Here is a 25,674-nt window from a genome sequence, read left to right on the forward strand (position 1 = left end):
GCATTCCCTACCCCTACCAGCCTTTCCTTTCACCCTAACAGGAATAGACTGTCTCTGGACTCTTGTTATCTCATTTCTGAAGTCTTGCCATTTTCCAGCCGTCCCTTTACCTGCGAACATCTGACCCAGTCAGCTTTTGAAAGTTCTTGCCTAATACCACCAAAATTAGCCTTCCTCCAATTTACAACTTCAACTTTTAGATCTGGTCTATCCTTTTCCATCACTGTTTTAAAACTGATAGAATTATGGTCGCTGACTCCAAAGTGCTCCCTCACTGACACCTCAGTCACCTGCCCTGACTTATTTCCCAGGAGTAAATAAAATTTTGCACCTTCTGTAGTGGGTACATTCCCATACTGAATCAGAAAATTTTCTTGGACACACTTAACAAATTCCTCTCCATCCAAGCCTTTAACACTATAGCAGTCCTAGTCTGTGTTTGGAAAGTTAAAATCCCTGACCATAACCACCATATTATTCTTAGAGAGAACCGAAATCTCCTTACAAATTTGTTTCTCAATTTCCCGCTATTACAGGGTCTATAATACAATCCAACAAGGTGATCATCCCTCTCTTATTTCTCAGTTTAACCCAAATAACTTCCCTGGATGTATTTCCGGGAATATCCTCCCTTAATACAGCTGTAATGCTATTCCTTACCAAAAATGCCACTCCCTCCTCTCTTGCCTCCCTTTCTATCCTTCCTGTGGCATTTGTATCCCAGAACATTATGCTGCCAGTCCTATATATCCCTGAGCCACATTTCTATAATTGCTATGATATCCCAGTCCCACGTTCCTAACCATGCTCTGGGTTCATCTGCCTTCCACATTAGGATTGAATTGCATTGAAATAAATGTAGTTTAATTTATTAGTCCTATCTTGTCCCTGCCTGCCCTGACTGTTTGACTTGCTTCTGTTCTCAACTGTACCTGTCTCAGATTGATCTTTTTCCTCACTATCTCCCTGGGTTCCACCCCTCCTTACTAATTTAAATCCTCCCAATCAGCTCCAGCAAATCTCCCTGCCGGTATATTAGTCCCCTTCCAATTCAGTTGATTTCGCAAGTGATGTATAGTAAATAAAATTTAATGATAAATTCATATAGCACCTTCCGTCATGGTGAAAGGTGAGATCATCACCTGAAAGTAATTTAGAGTGAAGTAGTGCATGCAACTTGTTCCATCTTGACATAATAGTTGTGTCTTTCCACCAATATTTCTTTGTTCCTGACAGAGAAATAGTTTCTACGTATATTTTGAAAAGTACTGTTTTGATTATATATGGATTAATTAAATCATTCAAAATATTGTCTGGGTATTTAATTTTGAGTGGATGAATTTAATTATTTGCAGTATTAAGAATCAAGTTGTTATTAGATTCTAAGTTGATTTTCACACTCTATTCTTACACACTTGTGCGCACTCTGTCTCTTGTCCATGGTGTGTCTCTCTCTCTCTCTCTCTCTCTCTCTCTCTTAACCTCAAAACATCTAACTCGGTATTAAGGAATCTGAGCCACTTCCTCTTTTCCTGCACCCTTCCACTGCCACTGTTTTCTCTCAATAGCATTAGATAACAATTCAACAGCATCTTTCGTTGAACCAACAAGCTACTGTTCAATTGCACTACCCTGTAATTATATTTACCCTACATGTTTGAATGTCACAAAAATCATGTGTTTGTTTTAAATTGGCCAAAGGTGGTATGAGTTGACCTTGAAAAATTGACCAAATAGTGGGAGGTCGTCATATGTGATATGCATATCTTGGTGTCTTGATTATGCTCTTTAAGCATAAAGAATGTGTGAATTGCATGTTTTGCTGGTTCAATTATAGTCTGAAGCAGCATCTTGTATAAATTGAGAAGATTCAGATTGAGATAAATTCAGAAGATCCTTTTTTGATAACCTTAATTTATGCAAATCATTTATTGTCCAGTAGAGAATATTTTTAATTTGAGGCAAATATTCCAAATGAGCTTGTTTGTTTCAAAGGCAATTGCTTGGTATTTCTTTTTGCAGATCGCATAATTCGACACAGAGCCTGTACGCTTAAGGATACCGCACATGCAATTGTTGCTGCTGAGTTAGATCCTGAATTTAACAAACTCTGTGAAGATATCAAAGAATCCAGGAGAAAACGAAGTGAGTAATTACTGAAGTAATAGCTCTAATAGGCCAAATTTCTTTAAAGAAGAAATTGGAACATGCCATCGCCATGATGTGCTGCTTGAATATGTAGCACATCATATTTTCTGCATTTATTTGTGCATTAATGAAATAATGTAGACTACTTTTCTTCTTCCCTTAACTGATCTAAGTTTCCTTTAATTTTTGAACTTCTTCAAATTACTCGTATCTTTTCTGTTTAAATGTTTATTCCTTTGGATCAACTAGAGCACAGGACATGTTGTTTTATGCCAAAATCTAATAATCAAACTTTCGTGTTCTTTACATAGTGAATTTGGTTTCTTTTAAATGGTAAATGTTAACTGATGGTATTGACGTCATTTTCCTTTAGCCTCCCAAATCTGGAGTCTGAGGACCAAGTATTTTTAGACTAATCCAGACTGATGTTAGAAAGCTCAGTGCAAGTGTATGAATCGTGAATCACCATACATATAAGTATTCACCTGAAACACAAAACAATGATAAAACATTATAAAGCTGTCGCAAAGATTGTTTTACTCATGTGAGTAAAATATGTTCCATTTTTCCACTCTCAAAGTGCTGTGCAAAAATAGCATTGATGACATCTAGGAAATAATTGGGTTTACTTATTTAAAAAAAAAGTTCGGAACAACTGATATTTCTAAGCAACAGATTTCTGAACTGGAATGGTTTGTGTGCTTGAATATTACCTCATGGAATTGCTGATCTGGATCATGTCATTCAGGAATCTTTCTGGGATGGTCCCATCCTTTCATCATATTTCAGTTTTAAGATCTAGTCCTTTTGCCCCTAGGACCATTTAGTTTGCTTCTGAAGTTATGTAAATTGTAAGGACTGTTGTGGTGCAACTGTAGTGTCCCTGTCTGTAAATCAAAAGGCACAGGTTGGTTCAAGCCCTTCCTGTTCCATAGATGCGTAAAAACATCTTTGAACAGGTTGATTTAAAAGTAGAAATGCCAATGCTGACTGCTTTTAGAGACAGTTTTACCTCAGAACCTATCTCTTAATTTTCCTTACTGGGTAACTCATGTTATTTAAAGTTATTTACTTTTTCGTGGGATACAGGCATCACCAACTCAGCCAGCATTTATTGCTTATTCTTAAATACCCTTGAGAAGTTCACCTTGACCACGGCAGCCCATGTGTTGTAGCGCCATTCTCAGTGCTTGATGAAGGGAATTCCAGGATTTTGACCTTGTCATAGTGAGTGAATGTCAATATAATTTGAAGTTAAGATTGGGTGTTGCTTCTTGACTGTCATTGGAGCTGCACTCATTCAGACAGGTAGAGATTATTCCATCCCACTCCTGACTGTGCCATATAGATAGTGGATATGCTTTGGGGAGACAGGAGGTGAGTTATTCTCCACAGAATTCTTGGCCTCTGCTGATCTGTGCTTTCGCCCAGAACTTCTCTGTTTGGTGCAGTTCAGCTGCAGTCAGTGGTAAACCCCTAGATGGATATTAGGAGATTCAGTGATAACAATGCCATTGAATTTCAAGAGCAAATCGTCATTTCTTGGTGCATATGTGATACGACTATTACTTGACACAAATTCTCCCAAACCAATGTTGTCTATGTCTTGGTGCTAGTGTACATGGACTGCTTCAGTATCTCAGGAGTCAAAAATGATCCTAAACATTATGCAGTCATCTGTGAACATACCCACCTTTGATTTTAAGATGGAAGATAGATTATTGATGAAGTTACTAAAGATTGCTACATTTAGAACACTACCCTGAGCTATGTCTGCAACAATGTATGAGGTAATTGACCATCAACAGCTAGAAAAGTGAGGACGGCAGATGCTGGAGATCAGAGTCGAGAGTGTGACGCTGGAAAAGCGCAGCAGGTCGGAGGTTGCCTGACCTGCTGTGCTTTTCCAGTACCACACTCTTGACACCAACAACTAGATCCATCTTCATCTGTGTTAGGTATGACTCCACCCTTTGGAGAAATTACCCTTGATTTCCATTGACTCCAGTTTTGCTGGCACTCCTTGATGCCAAGCCAATCAGGTAAATCCTTTATGTCAAATGCAGTGACTCTCCTTCACCTCTGGCAATTAGCTGTTTTTCTCTCCCATGTCTAGACCAAGGACATAATGAGTTAAAGATCTAAGTTGACATGGCAGAACCCAAACTAAAAACTGTGTGCAAGTTTTTGATGAACAAATGCAACATAATAGTGCAGTTGATGACTGCTTCCATTACTTATTCTATGTCTAATAGTGGACTGACAGGCTAGTAATTGCTGGGTTGGATTTGTCCTGCCTGTTTTGAACAGGATGTATATGGCACTTTGTTCCGTACAGCTACAACACTGGTAACTACCCAATAGTTTGTCTTTGGCTGCAGTTCATCCTGGAGGTCAGGTTTTGGGTTGCTGGGTTGTTGTTATAGCTACTAGCTTTTGTTGTATTCCAGTCAATATTGACTGAATTGTTGTTCAACATACAAAAGAGGAAATAAAAGATTTACATAGCATCTTGCACATCCTCAGAATGTCTTAAAACACTTTACAGCTAGTTTGAAGTGTAATCACTGCTGTAATACTGGAAATGCTACAAATAATTCACCTATAGCAAGGACAGGTAATGAGGTAATTATTAGGCAGTTGTCATCAACGGTGAACATAGCCAAGTCTTCCTGTTCTTCTGGTCCGATAGCACCTCAGATTAAATTTAAATTTATTCATAATTTATTTATTCATCATTTAAATTTTTTCATAACCATGTGTTGCTAATTTCAGAAGTCCCCAGCCCTACCATCTCTCTAAAGTTTCCATATCTGCATATCTTTCTTGATGATGCATCCATTTTATCACCTATTTAGGTACAGTACTCTGCAGGTTGCTCCGCAAAACACACCTTTTTAAAGTTCTGATCAAAGTTATGTTATAAATAAATGGTCATTTAGATCTATGGAAATTCCTGGAAGTAATTTGGAAATGTGAATTCAGATCCCACCTGTGGCAGTTTGAGTTGAATTCAATTTATTGAATAAATCTGGAATGAAATGTGTTAGTAATAAAGATCAGGAAACTAATAGTCTTCCATAAAAAGCCAACTGATTCATTAATTTCCTTTTAGGAAGGAAATTCACTGTCATTGCCTTGTCTATCCAAAATGTATTTTCAGATATACTTCACTATGGATGTTTCTTAATTATCCTGTGAAGTAGTCCAAGTCAGCCATGATGCACGATCATTGCCACATTCAAGAGTAATTGTGAATGAATAGTAAATGCTGCCCTTGTCAACAATGCTCACAACCTATGAATGAATCGTGAAAAGTAAAAGTTGCTGAATAAATTACAATCATTTAAATTCTGTTTAATGTTTTTGTGTACAAGGTAAGCTGCTCCACTGAATGTTGTTTGTAAGATTATGCTTGTTTATTATCTTACAGACTTGCAATCAGCAGCAGAGCAAACCAGTCACAATGTAGAAACAAAAAGGGATGTGGCCCAAGACTCCTCTCGGAATTTAGACGCAAGTGCCACAAATGGGGAATGTAAGCATACAAGTAAGTGATGAGACTAAGCATAACAGTTACGAAAGAATTGTGTTCAGTTTTTATTTTAAATTAAACCAGCTTTTTGGAGATGTAATTTTGGAAGTACTTTGTTCCATGACCAAATATTTCAAGTTTTGAGAATTGTACAATGATTTATATACTATGTGTATAAATATTCCAATCTATCTATAAAATATCTCCTTATGCTGACAGTTATTTAGAATTTACTCTTACTGCCTGCATTAATAACGGATCTTTATGTCAGAATTGTATGAGTGTTGAGCTTTGTTCAGTTTATAAACAATAAGTTTATAGTTTAGCACTCTGTGTAGCTCCTTTAATGGCAATTAACATCAACTGCTCCAGTGTACTTCATGCACCTGTAAATAAATTATCTAACACAAAGCAGGTGTAAGCTGTGGTACTTTGATATTAATGATTAAATGTAATTCAAATAGATTTTAATATTTTTTTCTTGACTTTGAATATGCTAATTAAGAAAGATCTTCAATAATGGGTGAAATGTTGAACATAATCTTTGATTAATTTGGCTTAGTGTGAATCATAGGTGATTTGCAACAGAAATCACTATAGCTAACTGTAAAATAACTGAATAACGATTATGACACAGACATCTGTATTAGTCTGTATACTGTAGTAAATTGCATTTTGTGGTGTTTTCCAGAAATGCAGCTTTGAGCAAATAAAAGTTGATGTTTATGATGGTTTTGGAATGTACATGTAACCCTTGTTTTTTCCTGTTCTTTAAACCATCAACTTAAGCCCTGCTTCCCATTTCCTACACCATCACTGCTAACAACAAGCCTGTGGAGTACCTAGATTTTTTTTTGTCAGAGATCATCCAGTAAGCTGTGTCTCACTTTTTTTTCAGTTTCCTGCTTTTTCTCTCCTTTTTGACTAGAGGAGCTACATTTACTACTCTCCAATCTGTTAGGACCTTTCCAGATTATAGAGAACTATGGATAATTAAAATATGGGCACCTATTGTCTCAGCAGCCATTTCTTTTAGACATAGGATTAAGTCATCAAGACCTGGTTATTTGTCAATCATTGTTTCTAATCATTTTTTTCAGTGCCTTTTCCTGGTGACTGTAATTGTTTTAAGTTTCTCATGCCATTTCATATTCTGTATCTCAGTTAATTCTGGAATGTTATTTATATCCTCTGCGGTGAAGACTAATGTGATCTATTTGGTCAGTTCATCTGCCACTCTCTGTCTCTGTCTGTCTGTCTGTCTGTCTCTCTCTCTCTCTCTCTCTCTCTCCCCCTTTCTCTCTCTCTCTCTCTGTGTCTCTCTCTCTGTCTCTGTCTGTCTGTCTCTCTCTATCTCTTGGATATCACCCATTTATTCAATTTTTATTTCTCTTCAGTAAAAGTTTTCTCCTTTTAATTTCTTGCTTTTTTTTTGCTCGTTTATATTCTGTCTAATCTTCTGATCTACCACTATTCCCCCTGCAGGTACATGCTTTTTCCTTCAGTTTGATGCTATCTTTAAATTCCTTACTTAGCCATAGATGGTGCATCTATCATTTTAGGATCTTTCTCACTGGAATTTTCAGAGTATTCCGAAATATCTCCTTAAAAGTCTGCTGCTGCATCTCTGCTGGCCAATGTTCTAACCTTGTGTCCCAGTTCATTTTAGCCAGCTCTATCTTCAAACTCATCACATATTCAAGTGTAAAACATTGGGTTTAAATCCATTGTTTACTCCCTCAAACAGAGAGTGATATTTAATCACATAATAATATCTGCTTATTTTGGTCATTAATTAATCCTTTCTCAATACACAGTACCAGATCAAGTGTAGCCGCCTCAAAACACACTATGGGCTTGTCATCCAGGCTATCTTTGTCAATCGGATTTGTCCATTCTGTATGTAGATTAATATCGGCCATGGCTGCTGCTATAATTTAATCTCCAGCCCCTAATCTTTGTTCCTGTGTGCCCTGTCCTACTGTGTGGCTACTGTTAACAGGCCTATAACCCACTTCCCTAAGTTGTTTTTTGTACCACTACTATTTTTCATCTATACTCAAAATGATTCTGCATGCTGATCCCCAGAACTCAGATCATACCTCGCCATTATATCAGTGCCAGCCTTAATTAACAGCGCTATCTCGCTGACGTTTTTGTAGTTTCTAGCTCTTCCTAATTGTCAAATACCCTTGCATATTCAAGTCTCAGTCTTTGTCATCTTGTGGCCATGTATGAATATACAAAATAGGAGGAGAAGTGGACCATTAGGCTTCTCAAACCTTTCTGCCATTCCATAAGATCATGGCTGATCTTTTTATTTCAAAAGCGACATTCTTCTCTATCCCCAATAGCCTTTAATTCCCTAGTCGAGCATGAATCTGTCCACCTCTGCCTTCAAAATATTTAATAATCGCACCTTTTGAGATAGAATTCCAAAACTGTACAACTGTCCGAACCCCACATCTCCCACTTAAAAGGGTGACCACTAATTTTAAAATAGTGTTACTAGTTCTGGACTGACTTGCAATGGGAAGCGTTCTTTCCACGTCCACAACCAAATACATCAATTAAGTCATGCCTCACTATTCAAAACTCCAGCAGAATCCATCCTAACCTGTCCTACCTATCCTTGTTAGACAACTTACTAATTTCAGGTATCAATGTAGTAAATGTCCTTTGAACCACCTCCATTGCATTTGAGTCTTTCCTTTAAATAATAAGATCAAAGCTACATTGAGATGTAGTCTTACCAAAGTTATGTATAATGGAGGCACAGCATGCTTACTTTAATGTACAATTCCTTTCGTAATAAAAGATAACATTCCATTCCTTTGCATCTTGGAATTCAGTTCTTGTTCTCCTTCTAAATAATTCTCTGCTTTGTTAGTCTTCCTGCCAAAATGAATAGCTTAGAATTTTCCCATATTAATCTCCATCTCTCGGACTTTTGTGCACTGTCAGCTTAGCTAGATCCATCACATTATCTAGATCCATCACCTATGCACTGGCCTACATTGATCATGGTCAAACAGCACCTTGATTTTAAAAATTTGTATTCTCACTTTCAAATTCCGTGTTGACAGCATGACTCAATCTTTATCTCAGTACTCTCCTCCAGACCTACAGCCTTCTGAGATGTCTGTATGCATTTAATTATGGCTTCTTGAGCTTCCCTGATTTTAATTGTGCCACTATTTGTGGCTGTGCCTTTGGCTTTAGAATACCTTCTTTCACTTCTCTATATTTTTATCTTTCTTCCTTTCTGGTGCAACTTAAAACCTCTTTGGCCAGGTTTTTAACCATTTATCTGAAATCTCCCTATGTGGCTAGATGCGATATATATTTCATCATGCCACGTTGGTCACTTTCTCTTGAAAGCACTATATTAATGCAGTTGTTCTTGATCTTAAGTTTTACACTTTTTTTTGCTGCTTAGAATGACATTTTTGGATCTCTAGTAAATATTTTAATAACTGACTAGCTTACTATTTTAGCAACCAGCTTTCTGTTTTAAGGGCAAAGTCAAACCTTAAACTAAATAAAATTTAACCAGCTCTGTGCATGCACTGTTCTGTGGAGAACCTTTGCTCTTAAAAAGTCTGTGCATTTCATAGAACAATGCTTAGAACAGGTTACTTGAGGTGAATCCAATTTGAAATAAACAAAATGGTCATGTTTAGAAGGAATTGTTTCATTCAAAGTTATGGTTTATTAATGTTGAGAGAGTTTCTACCGATACTACTGCACTGTGAGGTTTCCCGGTGATAAACACTGAAGGCAGTTAATGTGATGAAGAATTTGCCTTTATAGCAAGCTGGTAGTAATGCTACATGAATAGTTTCATTAGTATTTCATTGTAACCTCAGCTTCATGTTACTCAACAGTTCACATTAAAAGGAAACCACGTCGACGTTCAAAATGGGGTAGAGGTATTATTAGAAAAGCCAGGAAAGTGATCCACCTCAAGAAAGAAGATGGTGATCTTAAAAATGATGAGCATGATGCTGACCAAGGTGAAGAAAGTGAACTAGCAGAGAATGGAGAATTGGAAGTGAGTACAGATTATCACGAGAATGGCGAACTCTCCCTGACTAATGATGAGTCATCGTGTGACATCATGGATGTTGCCCAGGTGGGAAATAAACTTGAAAATGGTACATTGGAAAAAGGGAGTGGTGATCTTAAATCCACAGGAAAAGAGGACCGTGCAGGCTATCAATTAGATGGAAATAATGAGTTTTCCAAAAGAAAATCAAATACTGCTCCAGGAGAACAGTGTGTACCTAATGATGCATGCACTCCTGGCAAGAGGTTGGTACCTAATGAGTGTACATGGAGTGATGAATCTTTGGCAAGTGCTGAAAGTGAATCTGTTCAAGAATGTTTGGCTGGCAGGACGTGCACATCTGGTAATCCTGCACCTGGCAATGATTTGTCTGCTTCAAAACATGAACCTGGAAAGGAATGTGAACCTACCAAGGAGTCCATGACTCAGCTTGTGCCAAATTCAAAGTTACCTACAACAGAAAAAGACAAAAAGCAGCTGGTTGAAGATAGCTCTCATGCTGTCACTGGTGCAGCACAAGCAGCCAATGCAACAAAGTGTTCACAAAATGAAGATGTTGATCTAAAATCACTAGGACCTGAAAAAGATGGTAATCCTCTTTATTTACTTATAGGCATTGTCTGTGTAACATACAGGTCTGAATTTCTGAAATTGCTGTAATGCCTAATGTATGTGCTTTTGTCAGGTGTAAATTAATTCCATCTATAGTCAACACAGTGGTAAAAGAAATTTGCATTGGATATCTATTTTTTTAATATGACACAAAACAGAATTGAGTTAACTTTTAACATATTGTGGTACACAAGACTAAGTCATTCATGTTAATAATGTAAAATGTGTTTATTGATGACAAAGTGACTGACTTGAAACTGCTGTTTTGTTTTTGAGACTAGAATTCAAATTCACCCCACACCAGTAAAGATGAGTTATTTCATGATGAGAACTGCAACAATTATTTGTGGAGATTTTAGATAATAATCAGCAACTTCCTAATAAATGAGGCTACATCCCTAGATATTACCTGTTACTGGTGAGAAAAGCTGAGTACCATACAAGTACTGTCAATGTTTTGAGTTGGAATTGAGGCGGTGCAGAGGATATTTGAGTCATTGGCATGCAGTAGAGAAACTTTATGCTGCATATCATTCACTATAAACCTGACTGGGACATGCTAACTAGATATAGAATAATACACTTTTTCGTTTGGATTCACTTTTTATACTCACAATAAAGGTTTTAAAAAAAAAGTGCCTACCCTAAAAATTATGGTGACAAGGAAACAAATTTCTGAATTGTTGTTGGTTCACATTGGGTTAATTAATCATGGCGAAAAGCTTTATTGTTCACTGCTGAGCATTATTAAAGTCAGTGTCATTCTAGGCACTTTTAAAATTTAATTTGTAAAATTGAAGACTTGGATTCTAGGGATATCAACATTTTTCATTATTTGTATGTTGTGTCAGTATGTTATAGGGGAATGCTTGTTATAGTTTGCATTGTAATTTGCTTCAACTGCAGCTGCAATTGTTTAAATTTTCTGTTTTGAAACTTCTTATGCATATTTATCCATGAACGTTAAAATTTCTAGTGTTTTATTTTCTGTGAACCTATGCTTGCTGGGAACTGAGACTGAAATTTGATTACTTCGTCTTTGCAACAAATAGACACTGGTGATCCTGATATATAATCTGCCTTATTCAAAGTAGAGTTTGGAGTTAGTCTCTGCTTTAAATGAATTAGCTGTTGGAGAGGAGAATTCTAAAAATTTAAAGAGAAAGGACACGGTGGTTATGCAGTGCCGTGATAGGTTGAATGATGAGAGGAAAGGATAATGCACACAGTGTGCAACAGGGAGTTGGATTGGAATACAGAAAAATGGTAGAGACAAAGTTATTACACGGGAGGACGTTATTTGGGTTCCCATTTAAGCAATTTAGCTAGCCTGTGTACCTGTATCAGTGCAATTATTCTATCTTCAAAGAATTAGCTAACCCCCATGTTCAACCCATGATTAAATCTACCACCACACTCTTGGGCAGTGTTTCTTACTGTAGCCACTTTGTGAAATAAAGTTTTCTTCTGTGTCACCTCTGTTGCTTTTCCAAATGTAAATTTTTGTCCTTTGATTCTTGACCCGCTCACTGATGGAAGAGTTTCTCCCTGTTTCTTCAGTCTGGGCAGCTCCTAATTTGGAACACCTCTAAGTAATCTCAAGCTGCTGTTCCATAAGAAACGCAGCATTAGCTTCATTCATCTTACATGATTTATATTTCTCATCTCCAGAATTAGTTTTGTTGATTTTTTTCTGTGCTCCCTCCTACCCTCACATCCCTGATTTAAAAGGTGTGGTTCCACAATTGGACAGAGTACTCTAGTTGAGGCCTAGCCAGTATTTTTAAAAGGTCTGCTATATCTTCCTTGTTTGTATTCTTTGCCTCTTTTGATCAGCTCTGCAATCTGTATGTCTGCTAACCATTTTTTCAACTTAACCTGCCACCTCCAACAATTTGTGCACATCTAACCCTTATTCAACTCCACTAATAAAGAATGTGTGCAATATGATAGTGAGAAATGATCTTGTTTCAGAAGATCAAGATGCAGAATAAATTTGAGTGACCATGAGTAATAACAAGTGAATGAAGACAGTTGGAATTATAATAGTAATTACTGTGTAGGACAGAGCATTAATAAAGAACAATTGAGGGCTTATGTGAAAGATATTGAAATAATTGTGAATTTAATATTATGAGAGTTTGGACAAGTCAAATTGGCAAAGTAACCTTGACAGCAAATTCATAAATTATTTGGACAGTATCCTTGGACAGTATGTAAAGACGATGTGTAAATGGGAAACTTGCTATTTTGGATATGGTAATATGTAATGTGATAGGATTAATTACCATTCTTAAGATAAATGATTTTCTTGAATCATAAAATAGTAGAATTTCATGTTAATCTAGGTAGTGAGACACTTGGATCCAAAACTAGTGCCTTAACCTTAAATAAAGGCCCTGGTTTAAATGCGCTGGTGGCCTCCCCAGCTAGGCCAGCAAACTTTGCCCATTCCTAGGTACCTTGAAGGCAGTGAAGAGTCAGCCATATTATTATAGGTCTGGAGTCGTATGCAGGCCAAATCAGGTAAGGATGGTCAATTTCCTTGTGAAACAGGTAGATTTTAATGACAGTAGTGGTTCCATGATTGCTTTTAGACCATCCTTTATTGCTGATTTCTACTGAAATCAAATTTCATCAACTATCGTAGCCGGATTCCAATGTATTTCCCTAGAACATCAGCCTGGGCTTCTGGATTAGTAATCCAGTGACATTACCACTACACTACTGCCTCCCCTCAAAGTTACAGAGTTTCACTGGTATGAAGACAAAGTTGACTATAATGATGGGAAATAAGCCATTGGGCAGGCATTTAAGAAAAATATCATAATTCTCATCATTGTGTTATAAAGTTTGAGATTGTTTTAGGACTTTATCTTTTACTTGAGGAAGTGATGTGACCTGTTGTAAAGTCTGCCTGGCAGTAAGGCTGTTTTCTTTGTTTGAGATTAAAGGGGACCCAGACTGTTTGTTTGTTTTGCTCAGAAGAACGTGCAAAGAGAAAATGACAACAGCATGTGTGCTGACAGTGGTTAGACTACAAGTAACCGATATCCCAGAAAGGTGTTGAAAATGCTTGGTGGTAAACAGTTCTGGTTTAAATTGTCCATTTAGTTCCAATATGGAAGATACTTGGTCTGTCAAAGAAAACTAAATCAACATCTCTTATTAGGATCGAAGATCTGTGAGATTCGCATTATCATGTTAATGGCCTTTAAGATGGGAAGGGTGCAGAAGAAAGTCATTATCTTATCTGGTTACAGGCTTTTGGCTAAACATCACTGAATATCATATACTGGTTAGACTGCCATTGGTCTATGGTGGTGGGGGTGTGGAAAGAAGATGGAGAGGGGCTAGAGACCAAAAATATGTTGAATGTTGAATGTGGGTGGGAAGCTCATGTTCTGATTATCAAGATTAATTTTGTGAAGAGTCAAAACTGACATATTCCTAACCTAGAGCAAGGATTGCCAATAATACTGGTATTCACAAAGGACCTTCCAGCATTAGAAAATATTAAATTGAGAAAGGAAAAGAGCAGGTGTAAACCCTGTGTAGCTAAGAAACACTTTGGACTGAGCCTTTGAGATTTTAATGTTTGCTTAAAGAACAGTGTACAGTATAGCTTTTTATATTGTTGAAAGTTTGTTCTGTCATTTAAAGTATAAGTTCCCTGCAAAAGTAATATATAGTTAACGCTCTTAATATTTTATTATTCCAGTGAACATCTTAAAATATATTGTATTTTAATCTGTACAATCATTAACTGAAAGTTCAAATGTCTTTTTAAAGGTAATAATCTCTCTGGGTTCGTAACAGATTGGGGTATCTCTGTGGGATTTTGAATCTGTAGGCTGAGACAAGTACACTGAGTTTGGCCAGAGATTTAAGTGTACAAAATTTCACTGTGGCTTCTGCTTTTATTGAAAAGTTACATGGCTTTGTTTGTTGCTGAAGCTTTCCTTACAAGATAGGGGTTGTCCTTGAATGAAACTAAATTGTTTAAAGTACTATCTCTGGCTGCTGGGACTAACAATTATCTAAAAATGTACCTTAGTTTTGGGCAGGATGAAAACAAGTCATTCAGTACATGTAGAACAAAAGACAGTTGTGCACATGGAGCAGGTATTGGAAGATTCTCCAGAACCCGTCCCCCCAGTAATTTTGGACCATGCGCGACTAAAGGTAAGTTGATGAATAATTGAACATCTCCAGAGTTATTCCCAGTTTGCAAAAAAATTCGCGGATTTATGTTGTGTTATTGTTTCATGAATTCTTGAGAATACAACAGCCATTTGAAATATTAATAAACGTTTTTATTACCCAAGAATTATGGAGACAGCCAAGATGTCACAAAATTAAAATCATTGGAATAATGCCTGCTTATTTTCAATTGCATTTATTTATGGAGTTATTTATCATGTTTCTGTGCCTATATTTTCTCCTTTTGGGTGTTTCCTCCCCTTATCCACATCACAGCAAATAAATACGCTGATAAATTAAAAGGCTTATGTAAGAACATACAGAATATGAACTAGGGTATGCTATTTAGCCCTTTAAACCTGCTATACCATCCAACAAGTTTTGACTGATTTTTGACTTCAGTTCAATTTACTAGGCTATTTCTATACCCCTTAATTCCCTTAACACTTATTTTAAAAAAAACAAATTGGTCCCTGTCAGAAGCCTGTTAGCCTACTATGTATTCACAGCTCTTTAGAGTAGAGCCAAACATTTTTGAGTCAAGAAATGATTCTTCATCTCAATTCTAACCAGCTGATTCCTTATTCCAAAACTTTGTTCCAGCATCCCCTGCAAGGGAAACATTTTGTAGCATCTATCTTTTCTCATCTCATGAGAATTTTAAGTGTTTAAACTGGATTATCTCTCATTACTCTGCACCCCAGGGAATATAGGCAGATTTTATATCAATCTCATCTCCTGAGACACTCCCCAGGGACTAGTCTTAACTTTAATTTCTCTCTCTTGTGGACAAGTATGTTCTTCTCTGGGGAAGGAAGGCAAAACTGTACATGGTACTCCAGGTATGGCTTAACCAATGTCCTCTATGATTTTAGAAAGACTTCTTTATTATGATGTTTTAAATACTCTAAATACTTGGTTTTCTGCAAGGATCTGTTTTGGGACCATTGCTGTTTTTCATTTTTATAAATGACCTGGAGGAGGGGCTAGAAGGTTGGGTGAGCATGTTTGCGGATGATACGAAAGTAGGTGGAGTTGTTGACAGTGAGGAAGGATGTGGCAGGTTATAACGGGATATAGATAAGCTGCAGAGCTGGGCAGAAAGGTGGCAAATGGAGTTCAATGTAGGTATATGTGAAGTGATTCACTTTGGTAAGAGTAACAAGAAGATGGAGTACTGGGCTAATGGTCGGATACTTGGTAGTGTGGATGAGCAGAGGGATCTTGGTGTCCATGTACACAGATCTCTGAAAATTGCCACCCAGGTAAATAGTGTTGTGAAGAAGGCATATGGTGTACTGGCTTTTATTGGTAGAGGAATTGAGTTCTGGAGTCCTGAGGTCATGTTGCAGTTGTATAAGACTCTGGTGCGGCCGCATCTGGAGTATTGTGTGTAGTTTTGGTCGCCATACTATAGGAAGGATGTGGAGGCACTGGAACAGGTGCAGAGGAGGTTTACCAGGATGTTGCCTGGTATGGTAGGAAGATTGTATGAGGAAAGGCTGAGGCATTTGGGGCTGTTTTCATTAGAGAAAAGAAGGTTTAGGGGTGACTTGATAGAGGTGTACAAGATGATTAGGGGTTTAGATAGGGTTGACCATGAGAACCTTTTTCCACGTATGGAGTCAGCTATTACGAGGGGCATAGCTTTAAACTAAGGGGTGGTAAGTATAGGACAGATGTTAGGGGTAGATTCTTTACTCAGCGAGTCGTGAGTTCATGGAATGCCCTGCCAGTAGCATTGGTGGACTCTCCCTCTTTGTAGGCATTTAAACGGGCATTGGGTAGACATATGGAGGATAGTGGGCTAGTGTAGGTTAGATGGGCTTGGATCGACGCAACATCGAGGGCCAAAGCGCCTGTACTGCGCTGCGTTTTTCTATGTTCTATGAAAGTTAACAACCATTTGCCTCTTAATTATAGCACCTTCTTGTTAACTTTCTGGTTAATGTACAAGGACATCCAGCTTACTCTGAAAGCAAACATTTTCCCCATCTTTCACAATTTTGTTCCACCAAAGTGAACCTGAGGGCAACTTCTTAACACAGCGTGTTTCATGTGTGAATGAATTGTCAGAGGAAGTGGTAGATGCAAGTACAGTTACAACATTTCAGACATTTTGACAGGTACATGATTAGGAAAGATGTAGAGGGATATGGGCCAAACGTAGACAGATGTGACTGATTTGGAAACTTAGCATGGAAGACTTGGACTGAACAGCCTGTTTTTGTGCTGTATGACTCTGACCTATGACCATTAACTTTATGCTTTGCTGTATTGTGCTCCATCTGTAGTTTTGGTTGATAATGTGAACTATTCCTCTGTATCCATCTTGCCGTTAACTTTCTCATCTAATTTTGTATTCTCCACTAACTTGCATGATTTGCATTTGGTTCATTAACCTAATTCATTAACATAGATTGTAAATGCTGAGCTGTAAGTAGTGTTCCAGCTGTTGTAGCCTTCCAGCCTGAAAACATATCATTTATTCTTGACTTCTGTTTTCTGTATTTACCAATTCTTGGTCCATGCTAATATTCTCTGCATTTTCAAGAAACTTATTTGATATAATGACCTCTTATGTGGCACCCTGTCAAATGCGTTTAGAAAGTCAAAGGGCATTAATTACATCCACTAGTTGAAGTCTCTTGCCATGGAGAGACATGGATAATGAGTGAACACGGAGAAGATGTTTCCACTAATAGGAGAGACTGGGTTCTGAGGTCACAGTCTCCGAGTGAAGGGACAGCCCTTTAGAACTGAGAGGAGGAGCAATTTCTTCAGTCAGAGGGAGGTGAATCTGTGGAACTTATTGTTGCAGAAGGCTGTAGAAGCCAAGTCATTGCGTGTCTTTAAGGCAGAGGTATATAGGATTTTGATTAGTCAGAGGATCAAGGGTTATCGGGAGAAGGCAGGAGATGGGGTTGAGAAACATATCAGCCACGATTGAATGGTGGAACAGACTCGATAGGCCAAATGGCTTATTTCTCCTTCTATATCTTGTAGTCTTATGCCTCCTTTTGTAAATAAAAGGATTGTATTTACTACTTTCTAATCCTTGGAAACTGTCTGAGAACCTAAAGCATTCTGAAATACTTTATTCACCATTTCTGAAGCTGCCTCATACAGTGTAGGCCATTTGATCCTGGGGGTTTTGTTGCCACTTCATACCACTAATTTATCCAATGCCATTTATGTACTTATAAGAATTCAAGAAGTATGAATAGATCATGTGGCCTGTGAGGCTGTTCCTCCATTTCATGTGATCATGGCTAATGGAGCGCTTGAACTGTACTTTCAGGCCCACCTCTCCCATCTAAAGAGAGACCAAAGATCTATCTATCCCATCCTTTATTGTATGAAACAATGGAGCAGCCACAATCCTACCGATAGAGAATTCCATATATTCATACCCTTTGTGTGAAGTAATTTCTCCTGACCTTGGTTCTAAATGATCAGTCCTTTATCCTTCAACCTATTCCCTTGTTTTTAGGTTCTCTTTTCTGCAGAAAATAACTCTCAGCATCTACACTATCAACTCTGAACATGTCAATTCGTCAATCAGCAGAGAAGAGAAAAGAAATACCTGAGTTTTTCCAGCAATTTCTGTTTTTGTTTCTGATTTCCAGCATCCACAGTTCTTTGGTTTTTTTTCCCTGTTTAAAGAATATTTGGAATTCATTGTTTGAAGGTTTTACTATTCAGTTGCTTCTGGGCTTCTCTGAAGAAAGTGGTTCCCCAAGGATAAACCCAGGTTTCTATTCACACTATGGTCAAGTTAATACATTTCACAGACCCAGTTTGTCTTTGGGCGAGTGCCAAAAATGGAATCTGAATCTACCTTCAAACTTCACTGGGTACAAATGCTGTGCATATTTGTTATGATCTTAATAGCTTCAGTAGTGGAATTGTGTATGGTATTGTTCTTTTTACATTTGATCAGTTCAGAATTGAGTGAGTTTTCATCCAAATGTAAGCGAATCGTTGGACACTCATTAAATGCTGCATTATATTTGTCAGAAATATTTCAGATTAGATTAGATTCCCTACAGTGTGGGAACAGGCCCTTCAGCCCAACAAGTCTACACCGACCCTCTGAAGAGTAACCCACCCAGACCCATTTCCCTCGGACTAATGCACCTAACGCTATGGGCAATTTAACATCGCCAATTCAGTGTATTGAATGCTTTATCTATAGTGAAGAACAATTCTTGCAATGTGAAAGCACCAGTCATTTTTGCATATAGCAAGCACTTTCAGTGAGATGAATGATCAATTAACCTCTTTTGGGGATAGATCAAGGTTAGCTAAGATAGTTTCGCTATTCAGAATATTCTCATTTCATAGAGTCATAGCGATGTACAGCATAGAAACAGACCCTTCGGTCCAACCCGTCCAGGCTGACCAGATATCCCAACTCAATCTAGTCCCACCTGCCAGTACCCGGCCCATATCCCTTCAAACCCTTCCTATTCATAATACCCATCCAAATGCCTTTTAAATGTTGCAATTGTACCAGCCTCCACCACTTCCTCTGCCAGCTCATTCCGTACACATACCACCTTCTGTGTGAAAAAGTTGCCCATCAGGTCTCTTTTATATCTTTCCCCTCTCACCCTAAACCTATGCCCTCTAGTTCTGGACTCCCCCACCGCAGGGAAAAGACTTTGTCTATTTATCCTATCCATGACCCTCATAATTTTGTAAACCTCTATAAGGTCACCCCTTAGCCTCTGATGCTCCAGGGAAAATAGCCCCAGCTTGTTCAGCCTCTCCCCACAGCTCAAATCCCCCAACCCCAGCAACATCCTGGTAAATCTTTTTTGAACCCTTTCGAGTTTTGCAGCATCTTTCCGATAGGAAGGAAGCCAGAATTGCAAGCAATATTCCAACAGTGGCCTAACCAATGTCCTGTACAGCTGCAACATGATGCCCCAACTCCTGTACTCAGTACCCTGACCAATGAAAGAAAGCATACCAAACGCAGTCTTCACTATTCTATCTACCTGTGACTCCACTTTCAAGGAGCTGTGAACCTGCACTCGAAGTTCTCTTTGTTCAGCAACAGTCTCTAGGACCTTCCCATTAAGTGTATAAGTCCTGCTAATATTTGCTTTCCCAAAATGCAGCACCTCGCATTTATCGTATTAAACTCCATCTGCCACTTCTCAGCCCGTCGGCCCATCTGGTCTAGTTCCTGTTGTAATCTGAGGTAACCCGCTTCGCTGTCCAATACACCTCCAATTTTGGTGTCATCTGCAAACTTACTAAGTGTCAGGGCCATATGATCATGCTATCTCTTTCTATCATGTTTAAGGGACCATATGTTTTAGAAGCACAGATTTTTTTCTGAGCATTAACAGCACTTTTTTGTCCTTTCATGGGATGTGAGTATCATAAGCAAGATCAGCATTTGTCATCCATTTGAAGTGAGTGGCTTGCTAAGTTGAGCAAAAGACATTTTTGGACTTTAGCTCTATTCAGATTATTTAACTTCTCTGTTTGTCGTTTCTGGTTGCTGATATCCTTGGGAATTGCTTATCTTCTCAACATGTGAGAGTTCCAGGTTGTATGGTTTATTTCAGGCTAAACATCAGATTTCCAATACCTTCTGGAATTTAAATTCTGTTGGGAGTGTGACATTTTTTTTTAAATGGATATGATGAATTCCTATTGGGAAGATTTTGAAGTCAGAGATGTATCCATGATGATCTAATAGTCTAGATGATCATAACTCCTGTGTTGAAGTTATTTGGTTTACAAGAAGTCAAGGTTACCTAATGAGAACTTCCATATTGTTTTGTAGCATATCCTCCAGTTGGCCACTAAGACGAGCAATAATTTTACAGTTGATCAACTCGAAAAGCTTTATTCTTTGCTTAGTCAATGCATCTATCGTCATCGCAAGGAATATGACAAAACCCAATTACTTGAGGTAAGTAGTAATACAAATTCATCTTGATGATCATCCCATAGGACCTATCTGCCCTTGGATTAACAGAAAAAAATTATGCCTTGAAAATGGGGGGTTCTGTGCATCTTATATGCTTGCTTCAGCCACCTTGTGGGATATTACAATTAATTAGGCCATTCAACTGTGTAAATGGTGCAGCAGTTCTTTAATTCCTTCAAAAAGGATTTAAAAAAATTTTTTTTAAAACCCAAAATTGACTTTTTTTCATGTGTTAAAAAATATGCTTACAAGTTGTGCTGCTTATATTTAATAGACAACGCCCTGTGTAGCCATCAGAGCCCTTATTTAATTCTGGGTTGTGTTCAGCATAGGATGATAGAAAATCCAGATTTAGTTTTTGTTCCGGTTAGAATGTTGGTTGTCATTTTAGTGACTGATGGTGAAGGTAATATTCTCCAAAGTTACAATGCAGTGATCCCACCTCATGCTTGGTCTGAATCGACCTTAACTCGCTTCTAACAAAATAAATTGCCTGTTATTCACTTGAAAATGATGAATGCCAAGTATTACTTTCTACAACTTATTATTTTTATTATATTTTTTACAATTATTATCAGGAATTGTTCCATGTTGCATTTTTTTTTTGAGAAACTAAATTGAATCTGATGATCACCTTTGTCTGGCAATTGTTCAGGCATATTTTGATAATGGCACTCGATTTCTGGTAATAATCATTGTACTTTAAGTAGAATGAATAAAAATGACAGTTATCATTCAGGCAAAGATAGCACTTTAGTGGTTAAGGGATAGATGAGAGTAATGTATTTATTTACTTGAATATGTAGAAAGCCCTTAACAAGGTTCCAGTGTATGGGTTTAAATTCCATGGTGTGGCGTTGGAGAATAGTAGCTGAAGCATGACTGAAAATAGTTAATGTTAAAGCTAGACATCAAATAGCTGTAAATGGGAAGATTTCGAGATGAACAAGTTGCTCCTTAGTTTCAAAAATAAAATCTCACATTTGCAGGTGATAAATTTGAGGAGGTTAAAGGGTGTTTGTAAGGTCCCTAGACTTGAATTCAGACTTCTTTGGATTGTCAGTATAAAATGCACCCACTTTACGTTAAGGCAACAGGTGTCGTGCGAATTATATGAATCAACACTTGAACCATTCCATCTTATAAAATACATTTCTGTTCGGTCAATATATAGCTGAAATTGTAACTGAAAGTCTAGTCAACGTTTTACCTGTTCAGCATGAAGGCGGACTATAGTGAGAATATGAACAGATTAGATTATCTTATTTAAAAAAAAGACTTCGCTGAATATCTTAATCATTCAGATACTAATAACATGAGCTTCATTACTTGATGTGCAGATAATTATTTGTTTAAAAAATTTGAACACTAATTATTGATGTTGAGAGAATAGGTACTGAAAAGTAAGTAAATTGATTGATGACATTCTAGCCATGAATTTATGTAACTGTTAAAAATACTGTAGAGTAATTTAAGTTTTCTTTTAATAAACAAAGCTCTAAGAATGATGGTTTAATCTTGGTGCTAGCTGTAGCCAGATATCACTGACTCTGCTAACCCCTGGCTTTTACCCTGTCTTAAGCCTGGTCAATGTGTGAACCTCAAAATATCTTTGACAACATTCAACTGTTTTATAATGTGCAAGATTCGAGGTTGTATTGAAACAAAGTATTTGTCAAATTTGCTGTTTCATGAAATTAGTTACAGAAATGTTTCTTTCAAAGCTGTCAGTTAATTTTATTTTTGAATCTGTTTTTACAGCTAGACTCATTGTGTACATTGCACAAATTGCTATTTTGTCTTAAAGGTTACACGCTGGAAATGGTTTTCATTTGAAAAGGATGCTCATATCCTTTATCATTTATTTCACTTCCTTCACAACAGATCTCTTTGCTGCCAGATTAAATAGCATTCTAGCAAAGCCATTAAGATTACAAGCTGTTTATTGACACCATTGTGATTTTGATTGATATAGGAAATGGAAAATCTATTAAAGACCTTTCATACATTCCCGTGAACCTTTGAAGAGGAACAGGTTCAACACATAAACTGCTTGCAGGGAAGCAGCCTTCTGAGCCATTCAGCAACATTCAGAGCCTTGGTCTTAATCTCTCTCTTTGTGAATTGGTGCTATTGTCTCAGGTACCTGGAACAGACCAGCCTACAGAACCAAACTGGACATGATTGAGATTACACACTCAAAACCACTTGCCATCACTGTTGCACAGTCTGGTGCTATGATATAAAAAAGGTGGTTCTCATTGGTTATTCTCCCCAACACAAACTTGCCATCATTGAATTCAATGGAGCAGAACTTCATAATTTAAGAAACTGGATAGAGTGATTCAGCCTATTTTATTAATTTTTGACAGCATTTAGCTTAAGATTCGCTTTTATATTGATGGATTTTGGAGTTTTGAATGTTCATTTTGTAGTGGATTAAACCCTGTTGATGCTTGCGTCATGATAAATAGCTGGAGTAACTGGATGCAATTTTGGAGTAATTTTAAAGCCACTGACCGCTGTTATAGTGTAGGCTTTATTCCTGAACTGAAGATGGCATTTTATTTTTTTTTCTAAGCACAGAATGTGAGAATTAATACAATTGCAGGTCCAGTGTTACAAAACCCACTATCCAAATATCCACTACAGCCTCTTTAAACTGTAAGGTGCATTATAACAAAATATGCAAAATATATTCACTCATGAAAGAACAGTGATCTTGGACTACTGCAGCTATATATTGAGCTACCTCAGCTTTCTCAGTCACACAGTTTACCAGTTACCATCAGTGTTTACTGAATACTGTAAGTAGTGTGTGCGTACTACAGTTTACTTTCTAAAGCTAAGGTACTTGATTATAAAACATTTTTGCAATTCCTCATACAACTGGCAAAATTTTGGCTTCAAGAAACTGCAGTAATCCAAAGTGCGCTTCAGAATTCCCATGTGAACTTTGAACTCCCAACTTGAATAAATTTCAGTAAATGACTGCTTGGGACTATCTATTTAAAATGTTGAGAAATAAAAGTTTATAGAAATTTAATAAAACTAATAGGAACTCACAAAAATTTCATTGACATACGTTTTCACAGTGATGTTTTCCTTACCTATTTATTGAAGAAGTATAACTGCAAGAGGGTATTTTACAATCTAAACTACACTAAACTAACAGCATTTTATACGGAGCAAATTTGGGAAATTGTTATTACAAACTGTACATTTGTTGAAAAACATAGCTGAATTTTGTAGCATGTTTCTGATTTAAAAAGGGTTAAATAGGTCTCAGGAACTGCTGCATCCTTACTGTTTTTGAAATGAGTTGTTTGTTCTCTATTCCATTTGCAATTTAATGTCCTGTGCCAGTAGCAGCATTGGTAGCATCAACAAAAACCTATAATGATTTTATGTGTGTTGTACCAAATTTAGTAATCTTTTAAATTTCCTCCCTTATCTGATTTCCTCCTGTTGCCAACACATTTTATCTAGATTCCTTTCAACAACAGCTGTATTTTGTCTTTCACATTTGGTTTATGTCATATGTTTCATAATCCCGCCTCCACTGAAAATTGGAATGCCAGGTCATGAAGATGAACGTGGGATTCATCATAATATAAGCTTGAGTTCCTTTGAAAAGCAGCATTGGCTGTTGTATTTGTACATTTATTTTCCTAGTCATTGGTGTCTCGTTTTGGTTCATATAAAAGGTGTGTCTATTTTTGTTTGAATGCTTAGCTTTGCAACATTAACTATGCTATATATTGAATTCTATAGTTACTGAGCATTGTATTAAAATGACTTCCCATTTTTTGAATTTTGCATTAGTGTGAGATAATAAGTTATTTAAATGTTTTGTTTTTAAACTTTGGAATTTGGAATACCTTTACTGTAATTTGTAAGCCAACTGCTGTGAAATACTTGAATAAAGGTGAGAAGCAAGAAATTTGTTGTGGTTATATTTGAATGAGTCAATGTATGAAAACATTACAATCTAAAGCAATGGTTTAAAGGCTGGTTACTCTCCTGGTTATTAGACTTGACTCTCCACAGTGAGTTTATGTGAAAGTATAGGAACATCACAGAAGTCGTGAAATTTGAGCAGAATGTCCAATTCTAATGGATCATGTGTTGGAGCTGCTCAAATCAGCTGGAAATTGAGGCAGTTCATAAGGCATGGGGGTTTTGTTTCCTTCCTGCACGTTGGTCGTTAATTTTGCACTTCTAAAACATGCTGTAATGCAGTTATGGGAATGTTACCTTGTTGAATTTCATAACTTCTAAATTGTTACGATAGCTCCTTATATTTACACAATTTGTGTAGATTGATTGCTGAGATGTTTTAATTTGACTATCTGAAGAATCATGTGTACATAAATTTCTGTGATAACGTTCAGTATAAGGCAAAAAGGTATGTGTTCCAGTTCAGCCTTAAAATTTACGGCGGGCATTCTTATTAAAGTATATCTGATCAACCAGAGGATGCCATTCAAGACTTTCACAAAATGTGAAACTTACCTAAAATTTAACTGCCACCTGTATTTTAAAGAGATGCCTGTGGCAAAAAAATGACCAACGTGTGCAAGTAGCTACATGGTCAAACCGAGGTAGCCAAGCAGGAGGCTGGAAGAACACAGCAAGCTAGGCTGCTTCAGGAGGTGGAGAAGTCAACATTTTGGGTATAGCCCTTCTTCAGGACTGGGGTTGGGGGTAAGGGGAGCTGCAGATAAAGGTTGGGGGGGGGTGGGAATGTGGGGGAAGGTTTTGGGTAGGGAGAGCAGCAGAATGGTGAGGTGGAGATAGGGTAAACACAGGTGGACGGTACAGCGTGGTTGATTGATGGGAGGAATGAATCTGGTTGATAACTGGAAGGAAGGTTCGGTCAGAAGAATGGAATGGAGGAGGCGGGGCTGGAAATGGAGTCAGGGAATGGGAAGGGAGGTTATTTGAAATTGGAGAACTCAATGCTGAGTCCTCCGGGCTGTAGGCTGCCCAAGGGGAAGATGAGGTGTTGTTTCTCATTGTTTCACTGTGGCAATGGAGGAAGCTGAGGATAGTTATGTGGGAAAGGAACTGGGAAAGGGAATTAAAATGGGCAGTGACTGACCATAAGAAATAGGAGTAGAAGTAAGGCCATTTGGCCCATCGAGTCCATTC

At 37.5% G+C, this 25,674-nt stretch overlaps 1 protein-coding gene across 2 annotated transcripts in view; it reads left to right on the forward strand.

The window, feature by feature from the left end:
- atad2b (ATPase family AAA domain containing 2B) overlaps positions 1-24,423 on the forward strand; it is a 133,737-nt gene extending 109,314 nt beyond the window's left edge. For both annotated transcript variants that reach the window (XM_060853661.1, XM_060853667.1), the window contains exons 23-28: positions 2,023-2,145; positions 5,582-5,698; positions 9,571-10,341; positions 14,422-14,549; positions 20,374-20,502; positions 22,496-24,423. In XM_060853661.1, the coding sequence (XP_060709644.1) occupies positions 2,023-2,145; positions 5,582-5,698; positions 9,571-10,341; positions 14,422-14,549; positions 20,374-20,502; positions 22,496-22,537 (1,310 nt within the window). In that variant the 3' untranslated portion in view covers positions 22,538-24,423. The remainder of the gene's footprint in view (positions 1-2,022; positions 2,146-5,581; positions 5,699-9,570; positions 10,342-14,421; positions 14,550-20,373; positions 20,503-22,495) is intronic.
- The last annotated feature ends 1,251 nt before the right edge of the window (positions 24,424-25,674 follow it).

The sequence above is a fragment of the Hemiscyllium ocellatum genome, chromosome 3 (assembly GCF_020745735.1).
Source record: "Hemiscyllium ocellatum isolate sHemOce1 chromosome 3, sHemOce1.pat.X.cur, whole genome shotgun sequence".
NCBI classification, from domain to species: Eukaryota; Metazoa; Chordata; class Chondrichthyes; order Orectolobiformes; family Hemiscylliidae; genus Hemiscyllium; species Hemiscyllium ocellatum.